Source organism: Pristis pectinata, chromosome 8 (assembly GCF_009764475.1).
Source record: "Pristis pectinata isolate sPriPec2 chromosome 8, sPriPec2.1.pri, whole genome shotgun sequence".
NCBI lineage: Eukaryota > Metazoa > Chordata > Chondrichthyes > Rhinopristiformes > Pristidae > Pristis > Pristis pectinata.
Window position 1 is genome coordinate 1,354,070 of NC_067412.1, and position 18,516 is coordinate 1,372,585.

At 42.0% G+C, this 18,516-nt stretch overlaps 1 protein-coding gene across 2 annotated transcripts in view; it reads right to left on the reverse strand.

Annotated features, from left to right (window-relative positions):
• The window catches only part of rab11fip3 (RAB11 family interacting protein 3 (class II)), a 78,348-nt gene that overhangs the window by 44,756 nt on the left and 15,076 nt on the right, over window positions 1–18,516 (reverse strand). For both annotated transcript variants that reach the window (XM_052021181.1, XM_052021180.1), the window contains exon 2: window positions 7,309–7,405. In XM_052021181.1, the coding sequence (XP_051877141.1) occupies window positions 7,309–7,405 (97 nt within the window). The remainder of the gene's footprint in view (window positions 1–7,308; window positions 7,406–18,516) is intronic.

The window sequence follows — 18,516 nt, forward strand, 5'->3', positions numbered from 1 at the left end:
TCAGAAGGTTAAGGCACATGGGATCCAAGATGAGCTGGCTAACTGGATCCAAAACTGGCTTAGTAGTAGGAGGCAGGGGGTGGTGGAAGGATGCTTTGCTAGAAGCTGGGATTAATATGGATGGGTGCCCACTGGTTGGCATGGATGTAGTGGGCCAAATGGCCTGTTTCCATGCTGTATGCCTATGGCTCTATAACACTGTTGGAGTTAGAATTCTAGGATTCAGGATGGTGTGCGACTTGGAGGGAAACCTGTAGTTGGTGGTATGTCCATGCACCTGCTATCCTCATCCACATTGATGGAAAGTCACAGCTCTGGGAGGTGCCATCAGAACGAGGACCTCTGAAACAGATTACAAGATAAATGCGCATGGACGAGGCTAGCATGGGATGGGAACAACCAACACCAAACAAGGAGAGACTAGGAGAATATCAACCAAAGTGGGTCACTTTCTTTGCAATCAATCCTGTGTAACAATGCATCCTATTCCCATCTCCACTGGACACACCCAAAATGAAACAGCTTTGCATTACGTGATCCTGCACTCCAACTTTCCCTCATTTCAGCAGTCCAACTGCACTTTAACTCTTCTCCATCATCTAGTTTATACAACAAAATACTACACAATTTGTAAATCCATGTTGACTTAAGGGTTTCCATATTTCACCATATGAACACATTTGAGAAGAGTAACTAGGCCAACAATCTTAGTGTCTTATATTGAAAACAGGAGGCTTCTTTTAAAAAAAAACACAAGGCTGCAGTCTGATTGACTCCCAATGCAGGTGTCTGCTCAAAATAAGAAGAGCTCTCTTTGAAATAGATCCTGGAGGACCCAACAGGGTAGATTTTGGGAGTATATTTCAGGTGAGGAGTCTACAAGTAGGGGCATAATCTCAGGAAAAGGCTTGGGTACAGAACTAAAAAACAGGTTCTTCTCTCAGAACGTGGCAAATATTTTCAAATTCACTGCCCCAGAACACTGTGGATGCTGGGGCATCAATGTATTTAATGTCAAGAGGGACAGATTTCTGGACCATATGGGTAATGGAGAGCAATAGTGAGCAAGTAGCAAAGTGGAGTCAAGGCCATATTTCAGATCCATAATATCCTGACTGAAGAGCAGAGCAGGATCAAGAGGTTGGTACTTGATAAGCAAGGTAGGCAGGAATGGGGAGTTGAGGATACGATTGGATTAACCATAATCTTATTGAATAGAACAGACCCAAGGGGCCAAATGGCCTAATACTGCCCCTAATTCTTATTTCATATCACAGACCAACACTTAGTGCAATAGGGAGGGACCAAAATCATTTAAATTGTGGTTCCAGACCCTTCCACCAAATGCAGGTTGTGTCAAAAGATCAATTTGAAGCTGGTGAGAGGTCTCCCAGAGTCCTGGCTGTATCCCTCCCTGAAGAAAGAGACCAATGACTTTTTTTAAATTCATTTACGGATGCAAGTATAATTGGCAAGGCCATCATTCGTTGCTGTTTCATTAGTGTTTGTGGGATTTTGTCAAACAATGGCCCCATTTTAAACTAATTGGTTGCATTTGAAACTCTTTAGAACATCAAGAAACACGACCCGAGGAACATGATACAGCAGTGCGCACATCCTTCCTTTTATTGCATGCATTAGCTTCTGAATTGACCCTTGGTTCAAAGCTAGTTCTCATAGCCATCTAAAATTGGCATCCTAGCAAGGGACTGGACTCATGGCTGAACTGTACATCAAGGGCAAGGAAAGCCACCACTTATTTATGCTTTCACCTAGGGTACAGCTGCATCAACAGCGACACAGAAGAGTCTTGTGTATTAGTGTTCGAAACAGCACATCAGTGAAACTTTACACAAAGTACACAATCAGCAGTGGGGAGGTCAGGACTGTTCTTTGGAATTGAAATCCTTCCAGTAACATTAGCCACTTAATCTAGCAAATATTCATTGATGGGAATCATGGCTTGTCCACTGTTTAATTCAGTGCACCTCTAACCCCTTTGTAGCCATACATCCCCATTATGTGTGTGAAGCTTCACTCAATAATAGCGTTGTCTAATACTTGGGTAATGAAGTATGGACACAGGTTAACAAGGAGAGAAAAAGCTACAAACTTTATTACAGTACACATTATAAAAGTAGCTGGCTGGATAAGCTACTGATACATAATTTCACCTATAGTTTTTTTTATTAGTTAGCATACACCCAACATAAAATTTTATCCGGTCACTCTTCACCTTGCTGCATTTTAAAACCTAAATCCTTAAGTAGCAGACTTGAGTCCAATAACTTTTAGCCCCTTGATTCTTACCTATCACCACCCCGTCCATCTTCTAGGCACACTGTGCCATCATAGACTAAATGTTACAACCTAAACAAATTCCAATGGCATAGGCATCTCTCAGCTACGCCAAACTATCAGCGTATACAACAGCCTAAATGTCAGCCTTGCAAACTCCCACAGTGCACAATACTTCAATCCTCAAAAACAAGCTCATGACTTAATAAGGGCAACTACACGTACAACATTTAAATCACATGCAAAGTACCATCACGTCTGCAACAGCTTTCCATTCCAACCTTTTCATATTTCACCAGCTTTCACACAATAGACAAAGAGACTGAAGCAAGGCATTCAGAATCCGAGTAGCTGGGTCTCAATAGTAGTCAGGGCAGCCTTCTCAATCTGTCGGTCAAGACATTATCACTCCAGCCTTTATAAACAAGGCTATGTGAGGGGAGAGAAAATGTCAAAATGTGGGGGGGAGAAGGAGAATTTTAACGAAGGGTATCAAATCATGGCATCTCTGCTGACATTTTAAGTAAACCCAGAATTACAGTGTATTTTATCCTTATCCCCTTTAAACACACCCAAATAGCTCTGTGTTATGTCATCCTGCACTCTAATTTATTAGCCCTTTCCTCACCTCAAAAGCCCAAGCTCACTTTAACCCCACAGAATACAGGTTTACACCAAGTCATATTCTGTCTTGATTTGGAGTTACCTCATTTCTAAACATTTAAACACAGCAGGAGACACCAGAGGCTGCAGACACCGGAATCTCGAGCAACAAACAATCTGCTGGAGGAATTCAGCGGGTAGAACAGCATCTGGTGGGGGGTGGGGGGCTGTCGACATTTCAGGCCCAAACCCTGCATCAAGACATTTAAACAGTGGAGATGTGACTGGGCCAATAATCCCAGGGCTTTACACAGCACAGACACCTCCTGCAATCACCTGATTATAACTCATTCTATTGCTCTCCAATGGAGTTGTTGAAACTCCAACCATTCCTGCTGCTCCTGTATCCACAATGCAGCAATTTAACACGCCTTCAGCAAGATTTAGAAAACACAACAATGAGTATGGATACTGGCACAGCTGTCAAACCCCAATTTAGAGGGCAGCCAGAGGTCAAGGGTAATTTCTTACTAGTACCTCTGCATTGGTAACTTTGACAATTTAACTCATTAATACTAACTGCATTGGCCACTCTCTTAAACTTTATTCTTTACCAGCTACTTTCTTTCCAGTGCATTGTCCAGCGCACACCAACTTACTTTCACCCAAGGTCCCAATGCCACATAACCAATAATAAAGTCAGCCATAACCAGAGAAACAGTTGGATGCTGAAAAAAGGTATGGATACACATCTCTTCAAACACTCTCTCAATGTCAATGAAACAGTAAATTCTGCACTACTTTCCCCCCCCCCCCCCCCGAGGGTTTCATCCCCTCCCTCTCTACCTCTCCAGGGCAACTCACCTCAACTGAACACCAAGAAATGCCTACACACACGGCTACAAAGTCTCACATCACCAGATAATGAATCATTCACATTGTACTTGATATCGAAAAGATTAGTGTAACCAAATACTCCAAGGAATTTGAAGAAAATTCTTGACTGGAGCGAAGAGGCACTGCTGAGTTTGCAGAAGAGGACCTAAATGTTTATCTCAATTGTTGAGATGATTTCTCCCACAAACAAGTGACAGGTAAGGGAGCTGTACTTCTTGTTTTAAAAATCTATACACACAATAATGGTGTCACTAATGGCTTACGAGTATGATTCTGGCCAATAACACGAGATCAATGTATCAATTCTTGAAGTGCCATTTCCACTTGCTTTAATGCAACCTGTAGTTTTTATGGAGGGCATCTGACAGAGATAATCCTCTTGAAGCAGTAAGTTTGCCTGGGTGGTTCTGGTGACACTACCGGTTTTCTGCCTCCAATGGTCTGGGGATTCTATGCCCGTCACATTTGCACCACACTAAATCCACCATTTGCAGGTTCATCTACCTGCATTATCACCACACAGAAATAGCTGTCAACATTATAACAGAGCTCATTTGATAAATCGAGGCAGTGAGATTTACAAGTGGCAAGTATGGGCTACAAGACATTCAGGAAGGTCAAATACCTATGAAATCACAAATTTACTGAAGGCAACTGTTTCTACCCTGGATATCTTGTTCCCAGATGATAGCTTGGTAGTTCACAAGGTCAGATAAGATAGGTTAGCCGTGTAATCTTCAGACTCTGCCTAGAAATCAAGGACTTGCGTTCAAGCTCATTTTTTCTAAAGTAGATTAACCTTTATTTTAGGAAATGGAAAACAAGAGCTTGCAGTTCTTGCTGTACTCTTAGTGTCCTGGTTGCTTAGCAATAAAACATGGATCAATCCTGCTCCCAAAGGATAGGACTGCAGGTAAAGATCCTCAGGACATTAAAAGAAAATTTAACCCAAGATGACAGCAAAGTTTTTAGACTTTCCTCATTTCATCAACAGTTCAGCATGGAATCTCATTTCCAGAAGCACGCCACACTCCACATACACTATTGTGACAACTCATTAATCCACATTATTTGGTATTACCGCAGTGTCCAGTTGAGCAGACCATTCATCTTCCTGTTCAATGACAGGACACTCAAAAGCTCCTACACTTCAGATAGATACAAATCAATCTCAGCCTGCTTGTGGTTTAAAGCTATAACAAAAGAACAGCTTGATTAGAAGCAACTGACTTTTAACAGCATTACGTAGCTTGCATGGTGTCCGCAGAACTTCCTTCTCAGCTGGTATAAGCAGAGCCTCACTTCAATTCTACTGACCCCTCTAACAAGTGGACTCGTCAGTATTGTGGGGATGGGGAGGGAGTGGTGGGGGAGGTGGTAGTAGGGTGGTATTGCAGATTATGATGTCCCACACACCTGGCAAGACCACCTCCACAAGTTGAAGGATTCCTAGTACCCATCCCAAAATATAAAGGCAAACTTTTATCAATGTTGATTGGTTTGGCACTGAAACAAAAATTAAAGCTGTCTAAACTCCAACTGAGTTGAATGATCAAAGAACAAATAAAGCAGGTTACAATTAGCACATTAATAAATGAAGCATGTCATTTCATCCCAGCAGGTTTCAGAATTTCCTGGGGACTTATTAAAAACAATTATGACAAAATCAAAGTTAGCAGACTCCCCTCCAAAGTAAATAAGCCAAAATTTAAAAATTGTTATAACTCTCTAAATGGGAGCTTTCCTGGAAGTATGCCTGGTGTTGCAAGAAGGTAAATAAGAGGTGACCATAAACTAAAACAACAAAAAACTAACCTGCTGTCTATAAGTGAGCTGGGAGAAAGTTGATACTTGCACTGTTTGCAAGAGGCTGGAGTCTGTGCAAGCTAAGATAGGAAGCATTCATTCTAATGTTTTCAGACTAAATTCTCAATTTTTCTAGCACTAGCTGGAAAGAATGACAACTGTTGCAAAAACAAACTACACATGTGCACATTTGACAGAAATCAATCATATACACCTTATAGAATGAGATTTTAAAATAGTGGGAAACAGACTCTTTCTTATACACCTTTCTCAATGTAGCTCTATAAACATTCCACTTATCCCACATAGGCTGAGGTTTCACCTTTAATGTAGCAGATTAAACTAACTCCAATGCCAGAACAGTTTATATCTATGTAGTGCCTTTTAACTTAGTAAAACCTCCCAAGGCTTTGCAGAAGCGTTAGACAAAATTTGACACCAAACCATTGGAGATATTTGGTGGGTTGACCAAAAGCTTGATCAAAATAGTAGTTCTTAAGAAACGTCTTAAGAAAAGAATTTTCAAAGGTTAGGGACTTGGCAGTCAAAGAAACAATTGCTGAGAGCAGAGCAATTCAGTTTTGGGATGCTCAAGTGATTACTATCAGAGCACTACTATCAGTAGGCCCAAGTTGGCTGCAGATATAGGGAGTGTTCATGAAGGGAGTTGGGAACCAGCTGTGGCTTAAACGGGAGCCAATGTAGACCAGTAAGCATGGAGATTCAGCATATTGAAAAGTAAATTAATAAATAGCAAATTACAGTCTGTGCTAACTTGTGTATGGATGGGAAAACCAAGACTAAATACAGAATATTTTATTAACCCTCAGGTGAGGGGTATAGTTATGAACAAAGCTACAGGGTGGCAGATTAGCATAATCAGTAGAGCCACTGCCTCACAACACCAGTGACCTGGTTCAATGCTGATCTCAGGTGCTGCCTGCTTGGAGTTTGCACATCACTCCTGCGATCATGTAGTTTGCCTCCACATCCCAAAGATGTGCAAGTTAATTGGCCGCTGTAAATTGCTTCTAGGGTGTCGGTGAGTGGTAGAATCTGTGGAGAGTTGATGTGAAAGTGGGGATAATTAAAAAATGAGATTAATATAGGATTAGTGTAAATGAGTGGCTAATAGTTGGTGTGGACTCAGTGAGCCCAACAGCCTGTTTCCATGCCATGTCCCTCTATGACTATGAACTGACAGAAGTTTACAAAATAATGAGATGCATAGTTAGGGTAGATAGTCGAAGTTTGTTTCCCCAGAGTGAGAATGTCAAAAACTAGAAGGCATAACTTTAAGGCAAGAGGGGGAAAGTTTAAGATTTACGAGGCAAGTTTTTTTTAAACCAGAGTGGTAGGTGCTTGGAATGTGCTACCGGGGAGGTGGTAGAGGCAGATTTGATAGCAACCTTTTAGAGGCATTTAGACAGATACAAGCAGGGAATGGAAGGATATAGACCACATGTAGGCATTTGGGATTAGTTTAGGTTGACACAATAGTCAGCACAGACATTATAGGCTGAATGAACTCTTCATATAGATTTACAAGGTAGGTGTTATCAAAAATGGTTTAAGATAGTGATATTTAGAGTTAAGCCATTTTATTATCATTATATTGAACTAGTTTTAAAACATTTAGAGTCATTTAATTTTTGTAACATGCAATTCATGTAAACCCTCTGTTTATAATCACACATTCCTTACCTCCATTATTCTTGATGGCAGCAATTCCACGACAGAAGTCATCAAAGCCAATGACCCCAAGACCAGCAGGATCCAGATACTTAGTTAACTCCTTTACCTGAGGAGGAAACAAAGTCCACTGTAATACTGGAGCACCAAATAGCAGATCGCAAAAAGATGCTCAATGCAGACCTAGCAATTAAAAAAAGTTGATGATAGCACAGCAGCTGAACTCATGATGCAAAACCCACAACAAAAAGATACTCCACAAAACTGCACTTTGGATCCTTTGAATAATCAGAGGACCTTCAGCATGGAAGACCATTCGGCCCACCATCTCTACATTGACATGATTAATCCTACTCTCTCACATTTATGGCCTGACCATGAAAGTTCATCACAGAGTGCTTTGCCTACCTGTTCAGCATTATATTGACAAGCACATGTACAAGTTCTGCTGGGAAATGCCCAAATTCCAAAGAGATTGACACCATTACTTTAGACCTAGCTTAGTCTGAACTACTGTTCCACAGCTCACCAAGCAATATAATTTGACACAGCCAGTTCCCTCAAAACAACCTGTACAACTTGGCACACAGTCACATGTCATCCAACACCTGCAGGCAACATCATCCAATCCTTGGGAACCTTTTTAACATGCTTAACTTTTCATCTTGGGGAAGGAAAAGAAGCCACCTGCATCCTACTGGGCAACAGACTACATTGCATAGCAAGGATATCAGACAAGCATTTTAGCTACTAATTCCCAATACACTGGCAATCATGGCCTGCACAATTCCCCTAAGAATGGGGGCAAAAGTGTTGCCCTCATCCTGATGACCACCTTCGTGTGAGACTGTATCAGTTGGTGTGTGGACCCCAAGTACATGGGCACCAAGTGTCACTATGTGCCGGGTTCAATTCCAGCCACTGTCTGTAAGGGGTTTGTACATTCTCCGTGTCTGCGTGGGTTTCCTCTGGGTGTTCCGGTTTCCTCCCACATTCCAAAGACATACCAGTTAGGAAGTTGTGGGCATGCTATATTGGCGCCGGAAGCATGGCGACACTTGCGGGCTGCCCCCAGAACACTCTATGCAAAAGATGTATTTCACTGTGTGTTTCAATGTACATGTGACTAATAAAGATCTTATCTTCTACCTGTCACCGGTGTTGTGTAAGATAGGCCTGGCCCCTCTACCCCACAATGCCCCAATCGGCTGGACGTTGCCGCACCACCGACCTTTGTGGAGGAGTTCTTCCAACGCCTTTGACCACAAGTCCATCAGACAGTGGCCACCACGGAATATACTTCAGACACTGTGGGATAGGGACATAATGGATTCTGTGGGGTTGCTTCCAGAGTAAATAGTCCAAACTACATGGCAGAACACCTCATCGCCAGATCTGACCAACAAGCACAAAGACCTCCCTTGGCTGGTGGTGAGAGGTACCCTCCCAGTCAGAGTTTTCCTCTACAGAGGACATATCACCCCCCCATATACACTGTCCTCAGGATGGCTGCAGTGGGGAGGAGACAGTCACCCACCTCTTTGCAGACTGTGGATTTGCTAAGAAGGTACAGAGAAGGATGCAAGAGTCCATGTCCTGCTTCATTCCCAGCAGCTGTGACAGAACTCTCTGATCTATGGGCTGTTCCCAGGGTCACACAGACATCAAGTGCTGCTGGAAGGTCATCAACTCTGTGAAGGACGCCCTTTGGTCTGTCTGAAATTTGGTCTCCCAGCTCAGCGAGATGTCCGTAGGGGAACGCTGCTGACTGGCACATTCCAGGCTGCGGGAGTACGTGCTGAGGGACGCACTGAAGCTCGGTGCGGCCAACGCTACGGCCCTGTGGGGAAGGACCACAGTCTGGGCTCCTTCTGCTACCGCACACAGAGGGGCTGAGTCAGGAGGGGAAACCCCTCAAACAAGGTGAAGGGTGTATCACCTCAGGGAGCCATACAAATGGCAATGGTGCTATGTCTGTGTTTTTCCTCTCCCTTTACGTTTTACACTACTGAATGTAACAACCATGAATGTTAAGCTTTTGTATTTTGAACTGAGTTCTTCCTTTGAATATATTTTTTTTATTATGAAAAAAGTTTATTTTGAAATTTTAAAAAAGTTGAAAAATAGGGCTGTAACCCACAAGGGGACAACACCTTCTTGCAGGCGGTTTGCCTTCAAATCCAGCATGGCATTCCAGCAATTCTTTAATACTTACAAACAAGTACTGTAACAGGAACAGTCAAATCTGGATATATTTTGAAAAGTAAAAAAACTGCAGGCAACGGAACTCTGAAATAAAAACAAGATGCTGGAAATACTGAGTAGGTTAGGCAGTATCTGTAGAGACACAAATAGAAGATGCAATAGCTGTAGCAACAATCTGCTGCAGGAACTCAGGTCGAGCAGCATTTGTCAGGGGAAAGGAATTGTCAATGTTTCAGGTTGAAACCCTGCATTGACAATTCCTTCCCCTCACCCCAGATATTGCTCTACTCACCGAGTTCCTCCAGCAGATTACAGATGCTAGAATCTGTAGCAACAAACAGATCTCCAAATGCAATAGCTGTACCAGGTATTGCGTATGAAAGGCATGGAGAATATTTGGGCTCAAAGCTGCCTAGAAAAGGGCACATCATTATGTAACACACCATGGAAGGCCTGGCCATACTCACCCATAACTGGGACCGGGTCTCCTTGAATTCTACTAAATGGAATACATACACAAATTTGAAATAAAAGAAAATATGGGAAAGATCCAGATGAAGTGCTAGGAAACCAGAAGTTTCTGGCTGATAACCACTCACGAGTTTAATTTGAGGAAGACTTTCCTTTGCAGCAGTTTCATGGATCAACACACTTATGACTAAGGCACTCTTAAGACATGCAAACTTATGGAATAACACCATCTCTCATCTACCACCTAATGTACAAAATTTGCATCGAATACTGATTATCGAAAAAAGATAAATATCAGTTCTGTATCCAAGCAACAAATAAACACTTCTGGGAAAAACACCATTTCATAATTAGCAGGTAACCTTAGCTCAAACCACCATTACACTGGGTAGCTATTGTGATGGCTGGTAATCTCACACCCCAGATTTCCTCTCCAGAGCACGGCCAAACCTCATCCTTTTTTTAAGCCATACCACTCAGAAACCCAATGTATTCTGTCAAACCTCCATGAAGCAAATCAAGACAGGCCGTTGAGAGATGGACTAGATGAGCAAAATATAGAAAGGAAGAGACATCAGGGCATACCTCTGTGTAGCTGATAAGATATCACACTTCAAGAAAGATGCCTGATAACGGTCAGAGAAAAAGTGCATTTATTTAAAAAAACAAAATAGAATAAAGCTCTTCTACATTCAATTTTTCCAAAAGGTTAGACGATAAAAAGGAATCACCAAAACATATCCCTATAATATTCAATCTTGGAGGGGACAAAAAAGGCACTAAGCAGATCTGTATTAACCATCTTTGGATAATGCAGATCTTCTTAATGCAACATCAAACCACACAATGTCTCTCCAACACACATGAAAAACTTTCTAAAAGAACAATTATGCAATCAGGGCATCACTCAGTACACACAACCGAATACTGAGAAATTCTAAGCATAAGACGTACTAAGAAAACATGAAACATCCAGTCCTAAGTTAACAGGATGATTTGATTTAAATGTGCACAACTTTTGATTGTGCAGTGCTCTACAGAGTACATGGTGCAGGGATGTTTCCATGGTGGGGAAAGTCTAGAACTTGAGGGCATTCTACCACGATACTGCATTGGCCACTTCTGATACAGGAGAAGGGAAAATTTCATTTTTTGTTTGCAGAAAGACTGAGCATTTACTCTGGAAAGGACAGAAAGAATGTGTTTTCTTTGCCTGGAGAGTCACGTATTAGGGGGGCATGGTCCCAGGATAAGTGACCAGCTATTTGGTTAGGAGGAATTTCTTTAAGCAGAGAGCTGTGAACCTCCACTTGCAAGGGCAGTATATGGCGAATTACTAAGTATGCTCAAGGCCGAGACAGATTTTTGGGTACAGTGGACCAAGGATTATGGAGAAATCAGCTGTCGAAGGAGCTGAACAGAAGATTTGATTAGCTATCTTATAGAATGGTGGAGCAGGTTACAGGGTTTATATGACCCTCTCCTGTTCCTATTTATATTCAACTCAAAAATCTGTGGTGGTTCAAAACGAGGGAGGGGAGAAAAAAAAGAAGGGCAATGGACTAGATGTCAAGCTTCAGAAGGAGTTTCTTGTAAGGCAACCTCTCACTCAGGAAGCAAACTATCAGAGTTCATAGCTCCATCGGCCACTGCTCTGACAGGGACCTGTCAGTACTAACCCAAGCCAATTTGTAGTATAGTTGGTTCTGTACTTCTGTAGTTTCCTTGTCTGTAAGCCTGACATGGCAGCGTAAATCACGACTGTCCTTCTTGTTCCTGTCAGAGAAGACTCCCTTATCTATCCAGCTTAAACTAGTTTGCAGTACAAAAGGAAAGCATGTGCTCAAGTTCCTTTGCTCCTTCTTACTTGCTGTTCTCTGCTGCTACTTTTTGTTAGCACTCGTTACTTGCTTGCTGTTCTTTGTCTGCAAGGAGTTTATACGTTCTCCCATGTCTGCGTGGGTTTCCTCCGGGTGCTCCGGTTTCCTCCCACATTCTAAAGACATACGGGTAGGTTAAATTGGGTTTAAAATGGGCGGCGCAGACTCGTTGGGCCGGAAGGGCTTATTACCACGCTGTAAATAAGATTTTTTAAAAAAAGCTGTAACCATATTTGCACCTCATTCTTGACTGCTGAAGAACCTTCTGGACAATATCACCTCCAGATCCAACACTGGTTAAACAGTACCATAGTCCATTTTCCATCCTGCCCTCTTTGCTGCTTTCATATAATTTGAGCATCACAACAATGCCTTCCTTGGTCTGCATTATTGCCATATCATTGCTTCAGGATTCTTGCAAAGGTCCAACCTTGCCAATCTTCCTTGTTTCTGTGCTGTCTCTAGGCAACCACATCTACTCAATTTGGGTAGGTTTTTGTGCTTGCTGAGGACACCGAGCTCCAACTCCTTAATATACCCAACAAATCAGTGCTTTGAGGTGTATAATGACAGATTTTCATAATACATAGGAGGCCATTCTGCCCATCAAGTGCCAGCTCTCAGAACATTCCCATAAATTCTATTCCCTGACTTATTTCCCTGTAACCTGTTCTCTTACATGTCCATCAGCTTTCCCGATACTCCCACATCCTAAAGGTGATGGCAGGAGAAATCAGAGCCATATGGTCACAGGAAGAACATGCAGACTCTACACAGATGGCATGCCAGGCAAGGGTCAAATCTGGGTTGCTGGGGTTACCAAGCAACAGCACTATTGCTCGATGCCATCTTGGGCAAATTTTCCTCATAATAAAATTGGGAAAACAAGTCTTTGTCCCAAGTACAGACTTCGCTTGTCATTTCCATTCTCCATATCTTATTGGAAAAACAATTTGAATATGTACTAACCAAGCATAATTTAATCTTTTTGTTTCCATGCAGAACTTAGTGGTTTCTTTGCCCACGTACAAATGGCCCAAATCATCATATCTAAAAGATTAGCAATTCTAAGTTTATCCTTAGACTCTGAATCATAGTTTCCACTGACAGCACTCGCTGCTGGTTAATGCAGCAAATAGCACTAAAAATTGGAAAGAATCCAAGCAATGGAAAAACACGAAAGAGTTATGAGCAGGTATTGGAGGCAGGATGATGCCCTCCTTCCCCAACGTTGACAAGTAGTTTGTATAACCACACACTGGGCGAGGCCTTTGCAGCTTGCTTTGTACATTGAGAAATCTAACAATTTGCCTTTTCACGGTGTAGCTCCCAGATCTTGAACGTATATAAAAGACTAATTATATGAACCAACCTAAAAAAAAAGTAGCAAAAGCCAGCAGCCTTAAAAAAACAGCTGAGTATACAATAACTGACATTTCTGCAGTGCTCATTATGTATGAAGGGATAACCACGTGCTTTAGTGGGAGTCAAGCCAAGGGGGTAATAGAACAGAGAAAAGAAGATTTCAAGGTTTTAAAAAAAATCAGTGGATTTTGAAGGCAGAGAGGGAGGCAACAAAACACAGTTAATGAGGGAGAATGTTCAAACTGGGAGGGTAAAGGAGTGGAGGAACAGGGAAGTAAGTGAGCTGATGTAATGGCTGCCAACATTTCCACTAACAGGAAACGAGGAATAGGCCTACACTTGAGAACTGGGAGTTCAGCAGAGACAAGGGGCTGAAGGCTATTGTGCGGATGAATGGATCCTGGGATTTGAATACAAAAGCAAAGAATCTATAAAATTAACTCTAGGTTCAGAGTAGCTAGTTGAGTAGTGCTGCTGCCTCTCAGCTCCAGGGATCGGTTCATCCTGATCTCCAGTATTATCTGTGCAGAGTTTGCATGTTCTCTCTGTACCTCTGAGTTTTCTCTCACATCCCAAAGGTGTGTTGGTAGGTTGATTGGCTACTGCAACCTACGTTAAGGGGAAATTTAATGGTAAAAAGAATCAAAAGGGGTCCTGATGCAGGTTTCAACCTGAAACATCAACAATTCCTTTCCCCACACAGATGTTGCTCGACCTGCTGACTTCCTCCAGCGGATCGTTTGTTGGTCCAGACTCCAGCACCTGCAGTCTCCCATGTCTCTCGCCATCATGAAAAGGGAGTAGTTGAGCATGTGTGAGAGAACAAGTTGCAGGAACGTAAAGAGAGGGAGAAAAATGATTGTAATATGATTGGCTCCCATTGTTACCATGCACCAGAAGCGCTGAATTGATGCCTCATTTGTAAGGCAAAGAAGGATGGGGATATGGCCCACACATAGATGGGGAATTGGCTTGCACTATTTTGCAATTGCCGACCAAAGAATCATTGGAAAATTTGAGCTGCAAGGCAGTTTAAAATTATGAATTTAGGAATTGAAAGACACAGGGTTAGAAATAAGGTAGCATCAAGTGAATGTGTATTAGGTGGTTCCTAAGAAGTAGACAGACATGGAAACAGGATAGAAGAATGCCAGAGTCAACAGAAAGAAAATAAAAAAGAAAGTGAATGTCTGTGTGGATGCAAGCAAAGGGATTGTGGGTATATGGAAAGAGCTGCCAAAGTGATAGAGGCGGGTACAATGTTTAAAAGACATTTGGACAGGTCCATGATTAGGAAGGGTTTAGAGGGATATGCTCCCAACACAGGCAAATGGGATCAGTGTAGATAGCCATCTTGGTTGGCATGGATGAGTTGGGCCAAAGGGCCCAGTTCTGAGCTGCATCATGCATCTAAACCTTTCCCCATTGTGTGGATGGAGAAGAGGCTGCAGAAGTGGTGACAGTATCTTTATGACCAAAATACAGGAAAAGACTTAGGAGATAGACATGGCCATGAAAATGAATAGGGGAGAGATATGAATGGTTCTGGAAAAGACATGGAGGGAATTCAAGCCAATGAGATGCCTGCCGTGAAAGCTGAATGAAGACAGGAAAATGCAGACACGGGAAAGAACTTAGTGGTAGACAATGAGGAATACGAAAAGGCAGTGAGAGGCAGAGGCAGAAAGTGAAGTGAGTTTGTAGTGGACTGTGCAATAATAACATTGTAAGTGCATCAACATTTAAACCATAAAACTTCCAGAAATCACGGGGTTAATGTAAACACCTCACAGAAGCCTATTTATTCACCAATAGCAATGCCATAAAACCTCATCATTATGGCAAGGTTAACACTAATTATGTAATAAAACACAAGCACACAAATGTTGGTTATACTGTTCAGCACAAATATCCATTGAGTACTCAATAACCACCTAACAAAGCAGTCAACAGATTATCCTACTTTTCCCCACCCAGCACTCAATTCAGCAGCAACTTCTGAGATGCAGACAGGAACGTGCCAGACCAGAAAATCCACTGAGAGCAGCCTGCCTGCGAGATTGATTGGATAAAATGCAGAATCTCTGGCTGGGAAATGCACTATACAGCTTCAATATCTGCACATTTAAATTAATTTGCTGGTCATTTGTAACCTTAAAAATAGAATAATCAGCACAGATTCTGCTGTTAACAAGCTCTGTCCCCATACATGCACCACAGTCTCAGAACTATAAAGACCCATTCTCTGTAAAACTCCAGTATAAAAGTGATTGGAGGCCCTTAAATACAAGTGAAATTTAGTTTTACAAAATGATTCGCTCAAACTTACTTCCTCTCCAATGACAACTTATTCTTCAAATTTGGTGCAGAATTACTTTAATTAATAGGGTATTAATTCAAGAGGGACTTAATTACCCTATAATTTACACAATGAGGAAAAAGTATTTCAATAGGCAGTTCAGCTTAAAGGTAAAACAGCTTATCCCTCCAGCAACCCTGACCTCATTAGAGATATTCCCTTTGCCTTTTTGATTCCCCACCCCCTGCAATCTCTTGCCCTTCCAATTCTGAAAAAGGGTCTTTGATCTGAAACATTAACTATTTCTCTTTCTACAGATACTGCCACCCAGTGTTTCCATCATTGTGCTTGTTTTAATATTAGTATAAAACACAAGATTGCTGAAAGCACAACAGCAGAGAACAGGCAAATGGGCAATACTGGACAATGTTTAACCAACAAATCTAAGGTAAATTGGTTTATTATTGTCACATGTACCGAGGTACAGTGAAAAACTTTTGCTTGCCATCTGTGCAGATCATTTCATCACATCAGTGTATTGAGCTAGTACAAGCAAAAAGCAATAAAAGAATGCAGTGTTACAGTTACAGAGAAAGTGCAGTGCAGGCAGACAATAAGGTGCAAGGCCATAATGCAGTAGATTGTGAGGTCAATAGTCCATCTTATCGTACTCAGGGACCATTCAATAGTCTCATAACAGCAAGGCAGAAGCTATCCTTAAACCTGGTGGTATGTGCCTTCAGTCTTTTGCATCTTCTGCCCAATGGAAGGGGGAAGAAGAGAGAATATCTGGGGGGGGTGGGTGGGGCCTTTGATTATGTTGGCTGCTTTACCAAGGCAGCAAGAAGTGTAGACATGGAGGCTGGATTTTGTGATGTGCTCAGCTGTGTCCACAACTCTGCAGTTTCTTGCAGTCCTAAGAATCTTAAGATGAAAGGAATTGGCAATGTGGGGGAATGCTGGAAAACCAATCATGAGATTGGACATCAAGATGAATGGGTTAATTTCACAAAAGCTGATTAAATCCCATGAGTCCCAATGAAGAACATGATGAATGAGAACACAAAAGTAAATAAATAAGCAATTTGAACATGAAGACCAGACCCAATAATTTACCTTATATCAAGAGTCAGGCAATAGGAAAAATGGAACATCTATAAAAAGGAAAGAAATCAGAATGAAAGGAAGCGTTCACACTTTGTACCCTTTGGGGATAGAAATCTTTACCTAATTCATAGAACATTACAGCACAGTACAGGCCCTTTGGCCCACGATGTTGTGCAGACATATTATCCTCCTCTAAGATCTATCTAACCCTTCCCTCCCACATACAGTAGCTCTCTATTTCTCTATCATTCATGTGTCTAAGAGTCTTAAATGTCCTTAATGTATTTGCCTCCACAGCCTCTGCCAGCAGTGCATTCCACGAACCCACCACTGTGCAAAAAAACTTACCTCTGACATCCCCCTTATATCTTCCTCCAGTCACCTTAAAATTATGCCCCCTCGTGTTAGCCATTTTCACCCTGGGAAAAAATCTGACTGTCCACTCGATCTATGCCTCTTATCATCTTGTGCACCTCTATCAAGTCACCTCTCATCCTCCTTCACTCCAAGGAGAAAAGCCCTAGCTCACTCAACCTATCCTCATAAGACACACTCTCCAATCCAGGTACCATCCTGGTAAATCTCCTCTGCACCCTCTCTAAAGCTTTCACATCCTTCCTATAATGAAGCGACCAGAACAATACTCCAAGTGTGGTCTAACCAGTTTTATAGAGCTGCAACATTACCTCATGGCTCTTGAGCTCAATACCCCAACTAATGAAGGCCAACACACCATACACCTTCTTAACAACCCTATCAACCTGCACAGCAACCTTGAAGGATCTATGGAAGTGGACCCCAAGATCTCTGTTTCTTTACACTGCTAAGGGTCCTGCCATTAACCCTGTATTCTGCCTTCAGATTTGATCTGCCGAAGTGTATCACTTCACACTTGTCTGGGTTGAACTCCATCTGCCACTTCTCAGCCCAGCTCTGCATTCTATCAATAACCTGTTGTAATCTACAGCAACTTTCTACACTATCCACACACCACCAACTTTTGTATCATCAGCAAACATACTAATCCACCATTCCACATCCTCATCCAAGTCATTTATAAAAATCACAAGAGCAGAGGTCCCAGAACACATCCCTACGGAACACCACTGGTCACCGACCTCCAGGCAGAATACACTCCATCCACCACCACCCTCTGTCTCCTATGGGTGAGCCAATTCTGAATCCACACAGCCAAGTTTCCCTGGATCCCATGCCTCCTGACTTTCTGAATGAGCCTTCTATGAGGAACCTTATCAAACGCCTTACTAAAATCCATGTACACCACATCCACTGCCTCCCTTCATCAATGTGCTTTGTCACATCCTCTAAGAATTCAATCAGGCTCGTGAGGCATGACCTGCCCCTCACAAAGCCATGCTGACTATCCCTAATCAGCCTAATTCGTAACAGAATAATTATTGACGGATGCAAGGTCAACAATCTCAAACATTAACAGTTTCTTTCTCCACACTACCTGATCTCCAGAATCTTCTGTTTTAATTTTAATTGCATTGGTTACATCTGTAGAGAATGAAGTACTCAAATTCATTGCTCCTTCAACATTTTTGCAAATTTCTGAAAAATCCATCTAATTCTTGAAGGATAGTATTCAATTTGAATAACATTTCCCAAAATTCTATACAAAAATGTAAACCGGGAGACATGGCAATGGCTTTACTTGCATCAATGTGGAGATTAAGAATACTGTTTTGAAATAACACAAATTTGGTACAATGGACAGGAATGGAAGGGGGTTTAGTCCCATTTAATAGAAGGGGCCTGATATCCTGATTCAGCAACATCTGAAGCAGACAAAATATAGAAACCAACATCTCAAGTCTTCAAATACACTCAAAGAAAATCAGATCAACCATTACAATCTACATTCATGTG